Raw genomic sequence first — 17,210 nt, 5'->3', positions numbered from 1 at the left:
AACAATGAACACAAATTGATTTAAACCAAAGAACAACTACACAAAATTGCACTTAGAGCGTGTTATTAAACTTCCTAGCTTCTTCAAAACCTCCAAAGTTTGGTGTCACGCGTGGCTTCTCGCTTTATGTGGCAAGTAGGAAATTGTTCGGATACGTTCGGCATGACAACTTCTCGATTTGGTCACTGTACCAGGCCTCCCGCCCATTTTAGCGCATGTGGCCCAGTCTGATTTGGGGAAAAGAGACTAGCCTTTGAGCCCGTTTGCTGCCAACGTCGTCTCCTCGTGCATGTGTGGAACATCTAGTCGCGCAGGAGAGAAAAAGAATGAGCGAATCGGTTCGCTACAAACTCACTTAGCGGTGGCATCTGGTTGTGATATGTCTCAACTCTTGCTTCTTCAATTGCAGCTGGGAAAGGCCAGCTTCTCAACTCCTCCGTTTTACACTACACGGACAACTGGCTTCTCAATTTTAAACTCAACGAAGTCTTTTTTGCGAGGAAAAGAGAGTTTATTCCATAATGAGAGAGTTACAGTCGAGAGGCAAAAGATCCTCAATACATTGTGGACCTAGGTGCAACCACACAGCCGTGGTGCACTCTAAACGACTATAATTTGCCAAACTATCGGCAACTCTATTTTGATCCCTAGATAATTTCCGGGGAATAAACTCCCGGTCTTTCATCAACTCCTTAATTTCAGCCACCAAATGTCCATAGGCAGAATGAACTAGTCCATCTCTTGTAAGAGTAGACAAAGCTTCACTTGAATTAGATTGGACAATGACTAGAATGTTAGATTGTTGTAAAGCAAGCATCATTCCTTACATGATTGCATGTAACTCCGCTTCCAGTGCATCGTTGCAATTGAAAATAAACCGATATGTAGCAAAAATAACTGATGCATTATGATGTCAGAGAATCATCCCTGCCGCCGCTGCACCAGACTCCCCTGAAAAGGACCCATCCACTGACAGAGCAACATAATCAGTAGGAGGAGGCAACCAAAGCTTAGGAGCTGCAACCATACTTACTTCAGGCAAAGTCCAACTAGCAACCGGCATTTTACCCTTAATAATTTCCTCTATGTTATACTTACTAGCATCTCCAATTGACTTCATATAACTCTCCAAATAGTCCACCATAGCAGCCACCGGGGGAACCTCTTTATCATGAGTAAGATAATTCCGTAATTGCCAGATGTGCCATATAAGCATAAGAACACGGTCGCGCTCGGCATTGTTATAATTAATCAGCAGGTTTAGCAACCACTCTTTCCCATTGTTATTTTTTTCAAACTCGGAGGAGTCAGAGCGTCTGGCTCAGCTCCAACCGTGGAGTTGGAGAAGTTGGCTTCCGGAACCGAACAGGCCTTTAGTTTGTCCATTTCACACTTGTAGAAAACCAATCTGTTCTACCATCTTTAAGACACGATGCATCACCGGTCGCCAGCAATGATCACACTTGATGATTGATATTAGGCTTGCCGGCAATTTGTTGGGCGAGGGATGTGCCCAGTCGACCGGTGGATGGACGATGAGCGAGATGCGAGCGTCGAGAAGTGGAAGACATACCGTGAGGTGGTACAGAGCGCGGTGGCTGCATGGTTCGGTTTTCGACAAATCTTGACGATACACGATAGTGTCGGGACCTAGGTGAGTCGAATCCGGTGACAACGTCGAGCGGTGATCGAATCTAAGTGGGCCGGAGGAGCAGGAGGTGCTACGAGGTGTTTGTAGTGGTCTGTGGTGGCCAGCGGAGGTAAGGACGGCCACGCCGGAGTGGATACCATCGAACAGGGGAGAACAGCGACCATGGGGAAGGAGAGAAATTATCCTGAGAAGTGGCGCCGGTCGAGCAAATATAAGCGGCGGCCAATGCGAGAAGTAAAATTTGAGGAGTCTTCTAGATCCGGTTTAACTCCTCGAAACGAAAATTTTAGGGAGTTACCCGATTTTGAGGGATCGACTAGAGATGCTCTAAGCCTTCCATCAGCATCATCTCTTATTTGTACTGTTGACCATTTAGGGCTTTATGAAGTCATATTAAAGCCGGGCTCATCTAAGCATTCTGTCTAAAATGATAATGTACTGTACTAGATAGACATAACATTGTTCGACCTCTACAATATGCTGTACATCTGCATCGACAAAGGAGGATGGTCCCTCCTAATTTCGTTCACGAAGGACTTAACGTTCCGTTGCGCCAAGCTCGTCGCCTCGGCCGTCACGACTCTCTCCCTCAGCGCGTCCATCTTCTCCTGCAGACGCCTCCCTTCATTGCCGTCCATGACCCTCTCGATGCAGTCCTTCACCTCGTCCCTGCTCATGCCGCCGCCGAGCCTGATCCCGATCCCCCACACCCGAGTGATGTACGCGCAGTTGATGAACTGGTCCCCGGAGACGGGGCAGCACAGCAGCCGCACCCCGTGCCGTATGGCCTCGACGGTGGAGTTCCAGCCGCAGTGCGTGAGGTAGCAGCCGACGGCGTCGTGCGTGAGCACCTCCTCCTGCGGCGCCCAGCCCACCACCTTGCCGCGGCCGGCCGCGGCCACCCTCTCGGCGTAGCCGTCGGGGAGCCCCGCGCGCCACGACGGGTCCTTCTTGAGCGCCCACAGGAAGGGCCGGCCGGTGGCCTCCAGCCCCAGCGCGAGCTCACGGACCTTCTCGAGCCCGATCGGCCCCACCCAGCTGCCGAACGAGACGTACACCACTGACGCCGCACGTTGCCTGTCCAGCCAGCCCATGCACGTCGAGTCTGCCTGCCACATGCTGCTGGGTTGCTGCTTGCACGGTGCCACCGGGGGCCCGTCGCCTTTCGCTCGCTGCTCCGTGCTGTTGTCGCCCCCGCCGGCCGCCAACAGCGGCCCCACAGGGAAGACCCGCGGGCCCTGCCGCGCCGGGTGGCCGTCGTCTGCTGCGGCGGCAAGATCGCCGGCCTCGCCGGGGAAGGAGTTGACGAGGACGGAACGGAAGCTCCGCGCGCGGTGCAGAGCCCGGAGCCAGAACGCGAACCTCGATTTCTGGGTAGCCGAGTCACCCACGAGCCATGGCAGCTCTTCGTTCTTGAGCTCTACCTCTGCCGGCAAGATGTTGAGGGCTCGAAGCATCTTGCCCTGGCTGAGCCCGTCGTCGTCGGACTGATTCTGCGATGATTGAGGGGTGCCTGCACGTTCGGAATCATGAAATATACGTACAAAATTCGTCGATTATTATGTGGTTGATCACATGCATGCAGACATGAAGTGCACTCGTGCCGACATCACTAGATCAGAGTCACGAACTTTGGAGCTCAGCCCGGGGCGCCACCATCTGGCTCACGTGCGTGATCGGTGAAGTTCAATCATGCACCCCAAGCTCATCCGATCTAGTGGTGCCAAGGGACCGAGTTGGCAACTGCACTCACATCGCTTGATGTAGTACATGTACTGCTCGTACGTCAGTACGTGATTGCTCTTCTCGACCGGTCGATGGATCGGCTGGTCAGGCCAACTGGCCAAGTCGATCGTGTTGTCGTCTTCCGCATCGTCTACTGCGCATGGTGGTTGCTTGCTACACCATAATCGGAAGAGAAAGACTATTCCCCGCTCCATATATGAGAAAAGGTTACACTGCACTGCACGAGCCAGCCAGGCACAGGGCTCAGGTTGGTTCGTCGAATAGCCTGTGTCTATGTCTAAAGAAAAAGGACGCATGCAGCTGATTTAGTTTCTCTACTACGGAAAAACCCGTGCATGGATCCCACAAATTGCTAGTACAGACGTAAAAGAGGGGCAAAAAATCAATCGCCCAAATGATTCGACAAGATCTGTTAATCGGCCGAGGCGACTCAAGCATCAATTATTCGTTAAATATTATCCCCGCTACATGTGCGAGCGTACTGCATGGTGCATGCACATCTCGCCGTGATATTATACCCTCCGTAAGCGCAGTGTATGGTGGAATGAAAGAACCGTATCATGTGTCGACTGCCCATTTGCCGAGGGAGAGGGGTCAACTTGGTGAGTTATCATCTGGTCCAAATGTGATCTGCTAGAAAAAGGCTGCCTCAGAAATGTGTTTGCTGGCCCTGGCCGGCCCCAAGACAAGATGGATCAGATCCACAGAGCACTCGGCTGGAGAGGGACCAAACCAAAACAAAGACGGGTCCCTGATGAAATCTATATTTTCACATGCGAAAGCTAATCATGTTTGGCCATTATCATCAACTCTCCAAGCAGCTGTAGCAAATACTCCAAAACGGAGGAGTCGGCCGGGTCGGACGCCGCAAGGCCCGCGGCCGGGGCGGACGCCGCCAACCCCGCCAGCGGGGCGGTGTGATCCGCTTGCGGCAGGAGCGGCGGGACGACGCCCGCGGAGTCCGCAGCGGACGGCGGCGCCGCGGTGTGGACCACGAGGTCGCGCCCAAGCGAGGGCGCCGGCGGCGTGGAGTAGACGGAGCCGATGCTCCTGGTCCCGATCGGAGCCGGAACGGCGACGGCATCGAGCAGGAGGTTGAGCAGAGCCGCAAGAGAGGCCGGGAGGAACCCCGCAGCAGTGGAACCGGTGGTGGCGGCGCTCGACATGGCGGCGGTGAAGGCGGCGGCGGCTGCGGCGGCGGTGCGGGTATTAGGGTTTGGAAGCGGAAGCGATCGTAACCTAGCTCTGATACCATGTAAGACAATAAGTTTTGGGGGAACCAGCACAACCCTCTAGGGGTGGCTTGTCTCATTATATATCATGGATGTGTTACAATACGTACAATATACGTACATAAGTATAGAAGCTATACATAGTCTAACACCACTTATCCTCCTGGGCTCCTGGCATGTTCAGTGTGGTTGGTAACAATATGCATGCATGCGTAGATCATGAATAGTTTCTGTGATTTTCATGGTTTCCCGGTCGTGTATCAACAACTTTCCTTTCCTCACATGGTGAATATGTTGTGGAGCTAGCTCCCCTCATGATCTCATCTAATTAAGCTGAGATGTTTGACGAGTATGGTGTGGTGCGTGGAGACTTTTTTTTTGGCATGATAAGTGGTGTGTGGAGACTGAAAGATCTCAGAGACACATATTTCTATCTGGGGGAGGATCGTACGTAGTGCTTCGAGCCTTAGATTTAGGATCATGCCTGACGTACCACTAACACTTTTGTTGGAACTTGCGACCGTACGTACAAAAGCATGTGGGGGCGTGTGGCATGCATGCCACACCAAGCATGTTAACTTCTTAACCTTATAGTTTATTATTCCCGATTAGAAAAGATCTTAAGCTCTTAGTTTTTCGATCGCCAGGTCAACTCTAACCATGTTACGCGCAGTCCAGTGTACGTCGTAGGGAAAGAGAGTAAGGGAACCAACTGCATGGCGTACCAGATTCTGAGATGAGCCCCTCCTCCATGAGCTCCGGGATGGCGGCCACGACGCGGTAGCTCGCCAGCATCGCGGGCCAGAACCCGGCCGCCGGCACGCCGCACCGCTCGGCCACGGGGACGGCCCACGACGCCAGCACGTCCACCACGACGCACGCCACGCGGCGGCGCGCCAGCAGGCGCTCCAGGTGCGCGGGCATGTGGTGCTCCATGGCGTGCCCGAAGTCTGCGAACCCTGGCGGGTCGCCGTCGCCGACGTCCGCGACGCCGCTGGGGATGGACGTAAGCGCCACGCCGTCCTCGTCGCTGCCGGCCGCCGTCCCCGCGATGCGGCGGTAGATGAAGTCCGGCACGGCGACGGTGACCGCGGCGCCGTGCGCGGCGAGGGCGCGCGCCAGGCGCAGCATGGGCGTGACGTGGCCCTGCGCCGGGAACGGCACGAGGAGCACGGCCGGCGGGGTGGCTGCCTCGGCCCCCATGCCGTCGACGTCTCGCGTCTACGGATCGGCTGTTGGATCGTCGATCTCCGTGCCTCGGCTCAATTAGTTTGGACACATGTGGCTGTGGCCAGCGGATGCGTCGTGAGTGGAATTTATAGTGGTGATCGCGTGCTGAGCCAATTCCCTGCTGGCTCTGTCGCTTTCCGTTTCTTTAAAAGCTACACGTTTTATTTCCCTCGCTCTCCCCGACAAAGCTTATTTGGCCAATTGGGGAATGAGTTAAATTTCTGGCTGCGCGTGTTTAACCAACCTCAGGGTCCGTAAAAAGGGCAAATCAAGATGGCTGGCCGTCCGCTTTTAGCAGTGGGTCGCAGCAAATGCGCGCGCGTGCCGTTTCTTTCCAAACGGAGTATCGAATTGAACACGTGACCGATTAGGGACAGTTTTGTTTTTTTAGCTGCTCCGAACACCCCCGAGCTTTGCATGCATGCATGCGCGCCACTGGCAGAACCGTACCGCATGCCCGATCGATCAGAGTGCCTTCTCGCCGAACCAGCCTTTTGCGTTGTATCCATGCCGGGTCACGATTTTTGACCCGAACGGCCCCTCAAACGGTCCTTAAACATCCGGACTGAGCGGCATCTCTCATATCCAGTCTAAATATGGAGTAGATACGAGGCACGCCCGTCACGTCGGACTCGACAGCCTGACCGGCTGACCCCATCTCAAATTGTACCAAATTCATCAAACCCTTCCTCCTTCTCCCGCCGCCCTCCAACCATTCCTGCGCCCGGACCCTCGCCGGCCTCCACCCTTGCTCCCAATCCTCACCGCGGAGTATATTCCCGACATAATCCTCACCACCGGTCCCGATCCACCGCTGGAGATGTCGTCCATCCCGACGCACACCACCGGGACGGAGACGCAGCCCGCCTCATCCGTCGGCGGCGTGATATCGTCCACGGCGACTTGCAAGGCGGAGAGCGGCACCCGCAAGTTGCGGCGACGCCGGCAGCGAGAGACAGAGGCGGCAGCGGCGTCACAGGGAGGTTCGGACGTGCTGGGGCAGCTGACTCCTCCGCCGCGCCCGGATCCCCGCACCCCTTCCATCCGAGCACCTACGCGGATAATGCTGTCTGAGCCCCTTGGGACGCAGAATGATCCGTGCGTCGGCTGGGCCATTCCGGAAAGCTTTCCGCCCACGACGATGCCGGCGGTCGACGTGTGTGACTCGCCGTAGCTCGTTCGGGCATGGAGTGGGACCGAAAGATGGCGAAGAAGAAGATGAAAATTGAGAGGGAGAAGATCGAGTTGGAGAAGCAACAAGCGGCGATCAAATGGGAGCTCGAGAAGCCAGGATATTTGGCGACACAGAGCTTGAGAAGGAGAGGTTGCAACTCGTACGGGACGCGGAAGATACGAGGATCATGTTGGCGGACGAGACCCTCTATGGTGAGCATGCGAAGAAGTGGCTTGTGGACAAGAAGGTGGAGATCAACGACCCTAGGAAGTACGAGGCGGCAAGGGCGACTGCGGTCCGGATGCACGCGGAGGAGGCAGCCCGAATGCAGGCGGAGCAGGACGAGCAGGACGCATTCTGCTCGGAGCAGGCACCCAGCCAGTGATCCGAGGCCATCCGTCACGCTCGGACATTGATTTCATTTTGCCATGTCTGGTTTGTTGAACTATGATTTGCATTGCTTTGTTTCAAACTTCGGCATTCAGACAGTTTGTACCGTATGATCGACGTGCATGGATTGCATGGATTTGAGGACCGGAATTTGCGGTATGTGGATGTGTGACGCAACATTTGAGGGGTGCCCGGCCAGTGCCCGCGGATGCGTTCAGGCGTGTCCGTGGGCGTTTGAGGGGCCGGATTTGCCAAGTCCACCGCGACGGGCGCGTCGCGGCACTGACCGGGCACTCCTCAAATTCCGTTGTCCACATCCGTGTATCTCATATCCGATACCTCATATCCATACTAAGCATACAACGTTGCTAAAATCAATGTAGATCATCACACAAACATAGAATCAGATATAGAAATGCATATTTCGATCACCAAAAGATCACCGACGGATGTCCAAAAGATCACCAAAATTCACATAAACAATTGACAAGTTTAAACTAGATTACTAAAAATTTGAGATTGAAGACGGAGACGACAGAGCTTCACCACTTCCTCGCCAGCCCTTTACCCTTCCAGTCGCTAGCACAACTGTAGGCGTCGGCGGCGGGTGGCAGATCGTCCGATTCATCGGACGAGAAGCCGTGGTCGTCATCATCGCCGGAGGTCCAGGAGAGGATGATGAGCTCTTTTAACCGCCGGACCTCTCTGTCCTGTTGCCACTTGAGCTTTGCGAGTCGAGCAGCCTCCGCCGCTCCCTTTGCCGCGTCGCGGTCATACTGCTCAATGGCAAGCCGGAGCGCCTTGGCGTTCTTCCTGTAGAGCCGCCGCGCGTCCGTCTTCGCGGTCGTAAGTGACCGATAGTAGTCCCATTCGAGGAGCCACGTGTTCTCGCCGGGCTCTGCCTGCATCCCGCGGCGGCAGTGCACGGACTGCTCCGCCTCCTTACTCTACCTTTCCTGCTGCCTCTCGCGGTGGGTGGCGTGGGCTCTGATTCCGGCGTGCGCATCCGGGACGGCGGGGCGGGCACAAGCACCCACCGCTGCCCACGTGGGGGGTGCAGCAGCCGGCGGGGGCAGGGGACGGCGTAGGGGAGGGGCGCAGATTGCGTAGGCTGCCTGTTGGAACTGTGAATGGGCCGGGAGGGGCCAGCACCGGCGTCCGAGATGCACCGGCTGGGAAGCCACGTCTGCAGTGAGGTTGCAGATGCGGAGCTACCCCCGTTCTCCACCTTGGACCGCTCCAAGGTGATGGGGAGGGCAAACTCATAGTCCGGATCCAGCTCAGAGTCGGAGCAGCTGCCGGAGCTCAACATTGCGCCGTATTCGATTGGAATCGGTGCGGCAAGAGGAGATGATGGAGCGAGAGAGGAGAGTGTGAGTGAGCTAGGGTTTCAGTGCGATGAGTCGGATGAGGTTTTTTGTGGGACAACTATGGGGTCGATGGTGGGCCGGCCTTGTCAGGCGGACGTACCCAGGCGTGCCCGGGCCACTTCATATCCACCTCATATTTCGGCTGGATATGAGTGATGCCGGTCAGCCCGATCATTTGATGCCTGTATGAGGCGTTCATCTGGGTCAGAAAATTATGACCGGACTGTTGGGAAACGTAGCTTGTAATTTTAAAAAAATTCCTACACTCAGGCAAGATCTCTCTAGGAGATGCATACCAACGAGAGGGGGAGAGTGTGTCCATGTACCCTCGTAGACCGAAAGCGGAAGCATTAACTTAACGCGGTTGATGTAGTCGAACGTCTTCTTGAATCAAACGATCAAGTACCGAATGTACGCACCTCCGAGTTCTGCACACGTTCACCTCGATGACGTCCCTCGAACTCTTGATCCAGTAGAGGTACGAAGGAGATGAGTTCCCTCAGCACGGCGGCGTGGTGACGGTGATGGTGATATGATCTGCGCAGGGCTTCGCCTAAGCGCTACGACAATATGACCGGAGGAGTAAACGGTGGAGGGGGCAACACACACGGCTAAGACAATTGATGTCCTTTTAGGTGCCCCCTGCCCCAGTATATAAAGGAGGAGACGGGAGGAAGCCGGCCCTAGGGGCGCGCCAAGTGGGGGGAGTCGCACTAGGACTCCTAGTCCTAGTCGCCCCCCTTCCTTTCCAACGGAGGGGGAAAGAGGGAAGTGGAGGGAAAGAGAGAGGGAGAAGGAAAGGGGGGCTGCGCCCCTCCCCCTTGTCCAATTCGGACTCCCTATGGGAGGGGGGCGCCACCTCCTGCAGCCTGCCTCTTCTTTCCCCTATGGCCCAAGAAGGCCCATTACTTCCCCCCGGGGGGGGGGGTTCCTGTAACCCCTCGGTACTCCGAAAAATACCCGAACCACCCTGGAACCATTCTGGTGTCCGAATATAACCTTCCAATATATCAATCTTTACCTATTGACCATTTCAAGACTCCTCGTCATGTTCGTGATCTCATCCGGAACTCCGAACAACCTTCAGTCACGAAAACACATAACTCATACAATACATATCATCATCAAACGTTAAGCGTGCGGACCCTACAGGTTCAAGAACTATGTAGACAAGACTGAGACACCTCTCCGGTCAATAACCAATAGCGGAACCTGGATGCTCATATTGGTTCCCAAATATTCTACGAAGATCTTTATCGGTCGAACCATAATGCCAACATATGTTATTCCCTTTGTCATTGGTATGTTACTTGCCCGAGATTCGATCGTCGGTATCTTCATACCTAGTTACCGGCAAGTCTCTTACTCATTTCGTAGTGCATCATCCTGTAACTAACTCATTAGTCACATTGCTTTCAAGGCTTTATATGATGTGCATTACCGAGAGGGCCCAGAGATACCTCTCCGATACTCGGAGTGACAAATCCTAATATCGATCTATGCCAACCCAACAAACACCTTCAGAGATACCTGTAGAGTGTCTTTATAATCACCCAGTTACGTTGTGACATTTGATAGCACACAAGGCATTCCTACAGTGTCCGGGAGTTGCATAATCTCATAGTCGGAGGAATATATATTTGACACAAAGAAAGCAGTAGTAATAAAACTGAACGATCATTATGCTAAGCTAATGGATGGGTCTTGTCCATCACATCATTCCACTAATAATGTGATCCCGTTTATCAAATTACAACTCATGTCCATGGCTAGGAAACTTAACCATCTTTGATCAACGAGCTAGTCTAGTAGAGGCATACTAGGGACACGTTGTTTTGTCTATGTATTCACACATGTATCAAGTTTCTGGTTAATACAATTCTAGCATGAATAATAAACATTTATCATGGTATATGGAAATATAAAATAACAACTTTATTATTGCCTCTAGTGCATATTTCCTTCAGTCCCCTACTTGCACTAGAGTCAATAATCTAGTTCACATCGCCATGTGATTTAACACCAATAGTTCACATCTGTATGTGATTAACACCCATAGTTCACATCACCATGTTACTAACACCCAAAGGGTTTACTAGAGTCAATAATCTAGTTCACATCGCTATGTGATTAACACCCAAAGAGTACTAAGGTGTGATCATGTTTTGCTCATGAGAGAAGTTTAGTCAACGGGTCTGCTACATTCAGAGACGTATGTATTTTGCAACTTTTCTATGTCTACAATGCTCTATATGGAGCTACTCTAGCTAATTGCTCACACTTTCAATATGTATCTAGATTGAGACTTAGAGTCATCTGGTTCGGTGTAAAAGCTTGCATCGACGTAACTCCTTATGACGAACTCTTTATCACCTCCATAACCGAGAAATATTTCCTTAGTCCTCTTAGGTAACTAAGGATAACTTTGACCGCTATCCAGTGATCCACTCCTGAATCACTATCGTACCCCCTTGCCTAAACTCATAGCAAGGCACACAACTGGTCTGGTACATAGCATGGCATACTTTATAGAACCTATGACCGAGGCATAGAGATGACTTTCATTCTCTTTCTATCTTCTGTCGTGCTCGGGCTTTGAGTCTTACTCAACTTTACACCTTGTAATATAGGCAAGAACTCCTTCTTTGACTGATCCATTTTTGAACTCTTTCAAAAATCTTGTCAAGGTATGTACTCATTGAAAATCTTATCAAGCGTCTTGATCTATCTCTATAGATTTTGATGCCCAATATGTAAGCAGCTTCACCGAGGTTTTTCTTTGAAAAACTCCTTTCAAACTCTCGTTTATGTTTTCCAGAAATTCTACATCATTTCCGATCAACAATATGTCATTCACATATACTTATCAGAAAAAATGTAGTGCTTCTACTCACTTTCTTGTAAATACAGGCTTCACCGTAAGTTTGTATAAAACCATATGCTTTGATCACCTTATCAAAGTGTATATTCCAACTCTGAGATGTTTGCACCAGTCCATAGATGGATCGTTGGAGCTTGCACACTTTGTTAGCACCTTTAGGATTGACAAAACCTTCTGGTTGCATCATATACAACTCTTCTTACAGATATTGATGTAGGGTAGAACCCTAGATGCCCGATCTTTCATGATTGGAGGGGATCCTACGAAGAACATGAAGAACACGAGGGAAAAATGAGGGAAACACGAGGGGAAACACAAGAGAAATTACTCAACCAACAAGATCTGGTCACACATATGCTAGATCCTCGAAACACAAAGAGTGATACACGATTCAAGGTCAACAAAGGACAATACAAAGGGTCTTCTTCGTGAGGAGGTCTTGAAGGGTCTTCCCGTGATGGGGTCTTGAATCCGCTTGGGGGATCTTCTCCGAAGAGGTCGTGAGCTCCAAGGAGAAGTAACCAAGTGTATGAGCAGAGCTCTATCTCAAAAATGAGCTATCACAATGCTAACCTAACCAGGAGGAGGGGGTGGTCTATTTATAGTCTGAGCCACGAAGGGGTAAGTGGGAAAGGGATACATGGGCCCTTGGCCCGTTCTCTGCGCACAGTCAGGTGCCGGATGTCCGAGCTGGGGGGCGGATGTCCGGAGGCTCACGAAGAGTCAGATGTCCGGGCCTCCGGCTGGATGTCCGTGCTGGTGTTGCCCGATTCATGTACTCTCTGGATAGGTGGGCCGGATGTCTGGGAAAAGAGGCCGGATGTCCGGGGCTTTAGGAGGAGCCGGATGTCCGGGGCATGGGGCCGGATGTCCGGGCTGTCGGGGTCGCTTCCGGAGCTCTCTGGATAGGAAGGGGCTGGATTTCTGGGGGGCGGGCCGGATGTCTGGGCTGGTGTCGGTGTCAAAAACGGCAGATCTCGGGTAGGGGGCCCTGAACTGTGCGTCTAAGGCTAATGGTAACAGGAGGCTGGGGACATGATGTTTACCCAGGTTCGGGCCCTCTCGATGGAGGTAATACCCTACTTCCTGCTTGATTGATCTTGATGTTAGGAGTATTACAAGAGTTGATCTACCACGAGATCAGAGAGGCTAAACCCTAGAAGCTAGCCTATGGTATGATTGTTGTTATGTCGTACGGACTAAACCCTCCGGTTTATATAGACACCGGAGGGGGCTAGGGTTACACAGAGCCGGTTTACAGAGAAGGAGATCTACATCCCAATCGCCAAGCTTGCCTTCCACGCCAAGGAGAGTCCCATCCGGACACGGGATGAAGTCTTCAATCTTGTGTCTTCATAGTACAACAGTCTGGCCAAAGCATATAGTCCGGCTATCTGGATACCCCCTTATCCAGGACTTCCTCAGTAGCCCCTGAACCAGGCTTCAATGACGATAAGTCCGGCGCATAGATTGTCTTCAGCATTGTGAGGCAGGTTCCATCTCCGAATACTCCAAGATAAATTCCGGACACAAGGGACGTGTACGGCTCTTCACATACCGCCATAGAGAGAACAATAATCCACGAATCTAATATGCTGACAGTCCTTCATAGCGTAACAACACGTCGTGGCCCAATAATTATTCGAACCATTTTTCACATCCAGCTCCCGCACACATCGCGAGGCGGTTTCCTTGGCATGTCTTGTCAAAGCAGAGATCGTGTCCCCTTATCGTGGGATCTCCATCAACACGGGTATGGGTAACCCAACCAGCGCCATCAATCGAGGCGCTTGGAAAATAAATGATTTAGAGAGGCAAGTGGGGAGGCGCACATTCTGTACCACCTTTATAAAGGGACAAGGATCTCCCGTTTTCACCCACGCCTTCTTCCTCCTTTGCTCATCCGTTCTCGCACCCTTGAGCTCCAGCGCCCAAGTTCCCACCTTCTCTGTAAGACCGCAGCATGTCCGGAGAGGGAGGCAAGTGGATGGCCTCCTCTTTCATAGAGGAGGACATTACCAAGCTTCGGGAGGTCGGATACCTGGCCGAGAGCATCGCGCACAGGCTTCCGGAAGAGGGACAGATTACCCCCACCCCAAAGTCTCAGGAGAAAGTAGTATTTCTCCCTCATTTCGTCCGCAGACTAGGATTTCCACTCCACCCGTTTGTCCGCGGGCTCATGTATTACTACGGGCTAGATTTTCATGACCTAGCCCCGAATTTTGTCCTCAACATCTCAGCATTCATCGTCGTGTGCGAGGCCTTCCTCCGCATAAAGCCTCACTTCGGCCTGTGGCTGAAAATGTTCTGCGTGAAGCCGAAGATCGTGAGCGGCCAACAGGCGGAGTGCGGAGGCGCCATGGTGGGCAAGATGCCCAACGTCACATGGCTTGCCGGCTCCTTCATGGAGACCATAAAAGGGTGGCAATCAGGGTGGTTCTACATCACCGAGCCGCGCGACGCCAACTGGGTGGCGGCACCCAAATTCAGATCCGGAATCCCCATGTGGCTCACTTCTTGGGAGAAGAAGGGCCTGGCCTGGGGCGAACCCACGGAGCTGACCGGACTCGAGACCTGCATCAGAAGTATGAGGGACAAGAAGATCAAGCTCATCAACGTAGTCCAGGTCATGCTCATTCGCCGGATTCTCCCGTGTCAGAGACGGGCATTTGATATGTGGGAGTTCGACCCGACCGAACACCAGATGCTGCTGGAGCTTTTCGACACAACGCACAAAGAAATTTGGAAGGTGCTGTTCAAGACCAGCGAAGTTCCTCCTCCCCTTTCCGAGGACCGTGGGCTCAGCGCAAGGCGCCTTACCAGTCCGGTAAGTTCTCGGACTATTACAAGATGTTCCCTTCCTAGTACATGCGGGGGAGGATTTTTAATCCACCATGCTGACGAAACAGGATTGGGTGGAGACGGCGGAGCGGATTGACTGTCTGGCTCCATTGCCTGAGGACACAGTAGACACACTCTTGGCGGAGATGCTGGTTCCGGCGCCTTACAAGGTGCTAGAGAAAAAGACCGAAAAGAAGGCCATGGGGACCCAGAAGGGTCTTCGGCGCGAGGCCGTGCCCGACGCCTCGCTCGAAGATGACGAGGCGCACTCCTCCCACGAAGGGGAGGAGAGAAATAGGAAGGCCGCCTCAACTGAGGGGGCCGAAGGGTCCAAGAAGGCGGCCGCGGGGACCAGAAAAGGTCTCCGGCACAAGGCCGTGAAAGAATCGTCATTCGAAGATGACGAGGAAGATCCCCCCCCCCCCCGAAGACGGGGGAAAACATGAAGAAATGCCCCCTCCCCGTACTAGGGAGGAGAAGAAAAGGAAGGCCGCCCCGTCGGGGGAGGCCGGGACGCCGAAGAAGGGAAAGGCGTCCCTTCCAGATCACTCCTCAACTGCTGCTTATAGCGATGAGGAGTGGCTGCCCAGGGGCAAGCCCCGGGAGAGGTCGTAAGTATCCGCATTCTATATTATTTTTTTGTGCGGTTTTGACCTTATGGCTTTCAATAACACCGAACACGTATATGCAGTCCGGCTGGGTCCAATCTCAGGGTGTCCTCTTTGGAGGAGTCTTTGGGCGAGTCGGAGATGAATTCACTCCCGATGGCCACCTCCCCGTGACCTGAGGATGACACCATGGTGTTGTCCCGAAGGATACCAGAGCAGGAGGCGACAGCTCCGGAGTTGCCCCAAGGTGAGATCCCAGACGCCGGGCGCATGGGGGGTAAGACCCCCATGGATTATGCTGACGGGAGCCATAGCAAGTCTGGCTCCCAGCCGGTTACTGCGCCGGAGCCTCCAAAGGCTCCGGATTCCAGAAGGCAGCCCCTCACGAAGGAGAGTGAGCCGGCCGTGCCGATGACCTCCGCCCAGCCGGAGGCATCAGATAATTTGTTGGAAGTGCTTCGGGGCGATTCCATTGATGATGAGCACCGTACTCTTATGAGTGCGGTGATTGAAAAGGTTCGGTCCGCCAAGAGCGGATTGACCGAAGCCTGCGCCAGCCTACTAGCAGGCTTTGAGGTAAGTAGCAAAAAGGTGTGAGGAAATATCACCCAATAGACAGTAGCCCCTGATACTCCGATTGGTGTTTGGGAGAAAAAGCCAAACAGAGGGTCAACTAAAAAACCACAGGAAGCTAATAGTACTTGTCTTTGTGAACAAACAGGCATTGCTGCTGACCGTTGCCGCGCGCACAGCTGAGGTTGCCGGACTCAAGCGCGAACTAGGGAAGCCGAAGAAGAGCTCGGCCTCATGAAGAAGCAACTCGAGGAGAACAAGGTAAGTGAAACCCCGTCTGTGTGTCATATAGAGGAGAAAAAAGTAATGATGCTAACAAAAAGCATCATGGTTTTTGATAGGAGCCGCGACCGAAGTGGCGGCCTTGAAGAAAGCGCTATCCGCAGCTGAAGCCAAGGCGGCTACGGAGCGCACCGAGCGCGAGAAGCAAGACGCTCGGGTGGGAGAGGTACAGCAAGAGCTCCAGGAGCTCGGCAAGAAGTTTGAGTCTTTGGAGCATGACTTCAAGACGCAAGAGTCTGTGCTTGCGAAGGCCCTCCAGAGTGCGACAGACGCCAAGGCCGAAGCCCAAAGGGCCCTCCAGGAGATCCAAGTGGCCAAGAAGATAGCGGAGGGTAAGGCATTCTTTATGCAAAGCAAGCATGTGGAGGAGTCATTTTTCTTACTTACACGAATTCGGAGCTCTCCAGGGGCCTTCGCAGATCTGCCACGCAGCATTTCGGATGCCGCGGAGTTCTATCATGCTGAAGAGGGGAGCTCAACGGAGAAGCTGTTCTGGTCCCAATACATTGGAACCGGACACCCGATGCCTCTAAGTGACCAACTGAAGCAACTGGTCGAACTCCATAATGCGGCTGAACGGGCCATGAAGGACCTCATAGTCCGGATGTGGCCTTGCGAGCCCCTACCCGACAGCTATTTTGGCCTGATAAAGCGGATGGTGAATGCCTTTCCACGGCTAGAAGTTATCAAGCAGTCCGTCTGTATTGAAGGTGCCTGACGGGCCTTTGCTCGCACGAAGGTGCATTGGGGCAGACTGGATGCTGAGAAGCTCGTGAAGGATGGACCCCCGAAGGGTAAGGAGCATCTCTACCCCAAAAAATATTATGATGGCGTTATGAAAGGCGCTCGGCTTGTGGAAAATGAATGTCCTATGAACATAATTTTTGAGTGAATGTACTCATGTCGTCCTTGTAATATGAGAACGGGTTTTTTTGTGCTATATAACACTTTGTTTTATTTAAAATATTACCGTCTCTGCGGCCGTTTATCAAAATCTGAAAGTAGGCCAGTCATCGGCTTCTGCCCCCTTGTAACTAGTACTGGGGTGTTCGTGGAAACCCAAACACTCTTTATCCAAATTCTTGGTCCTTTAAGGAGGTGTTTAGCGCATCGAACAAGGCAATCAGACTATTCGGCTTTATAACTCTCACTTGGCCATAGAAGTCTATAATTTTAAATTTCGGCGAAGCCCCTAGTATTCGGAAGGCCGAACTGGGGCGCTATACATGCCT

At 52.9% G+C, this 17,210-nt stretch overlaps 1 protein-coding gene across 1 annotated transcript; it reads right to left on the bottom strand.

Moving 5' to 3' along the window:
- Nucleotides 1-1,920: 1,920 nt before the first annotated feature.
- LOC119364953 (UDP-glycosyltransferase 82A1-like) lies at nt 1,921-5,895 on the bottom strand. The gene is made up of 2 exons (XM_037630530.1): nt 5,355-5,895; nt 1,921-3,164 (listed from the first exon to the last, which is right to left on the bottom strand). Exons 1-2 carry the CDS (start codon nt 5,830-5,832, stop codon nt 2,122-2,124), a joined length of 1,521 nt encoding a protein of 506 aa, XP_037486427.1. The 5' UTR covers nt 5,833-5,895; the 3' UTR covers nt 1,921-2,121.
- Nucleotides 5,896-17,210: the final 11,315 nt, after the last annotated feature.

This window comes from Triticum dicoccoides, chromosome 2B (assembly GCF_002162155.2).
Source record: "Triticum dicoccoides isolate Atlit2015 ecotype Zavitan chromosome 2B, WEW_v2.0, whole genome shotgun sequence".
Classification (NCBI taxonomy): Eukaryota; Viridiplantae; Streptophyta; class Magnoliopsida; order Poales; family Poaceae; genus Triticum; species Triticum dicoccoides.
This window is presented reverse-complemented; position numbering and strand designations above follow the sequence as displayed.

Excerpts from the sequence above, each read along its gene's own strand:
- LOC119364953 (XM_037630530.1), bottom strand. The coding sequence starts at position 5,832 with ATGGGGGCCGAGGCAGCCACCCCGCCGGCCGTGCTCCTCGTGCCGTTC. Across the intron at positions 3,165-5,354 it reads GGGGCTCATCTCAGAATCTG|GCACCCCTCAATCATCGCAG; the intron begins GTACGCCATGCA and ends CCGAACGTGCAG.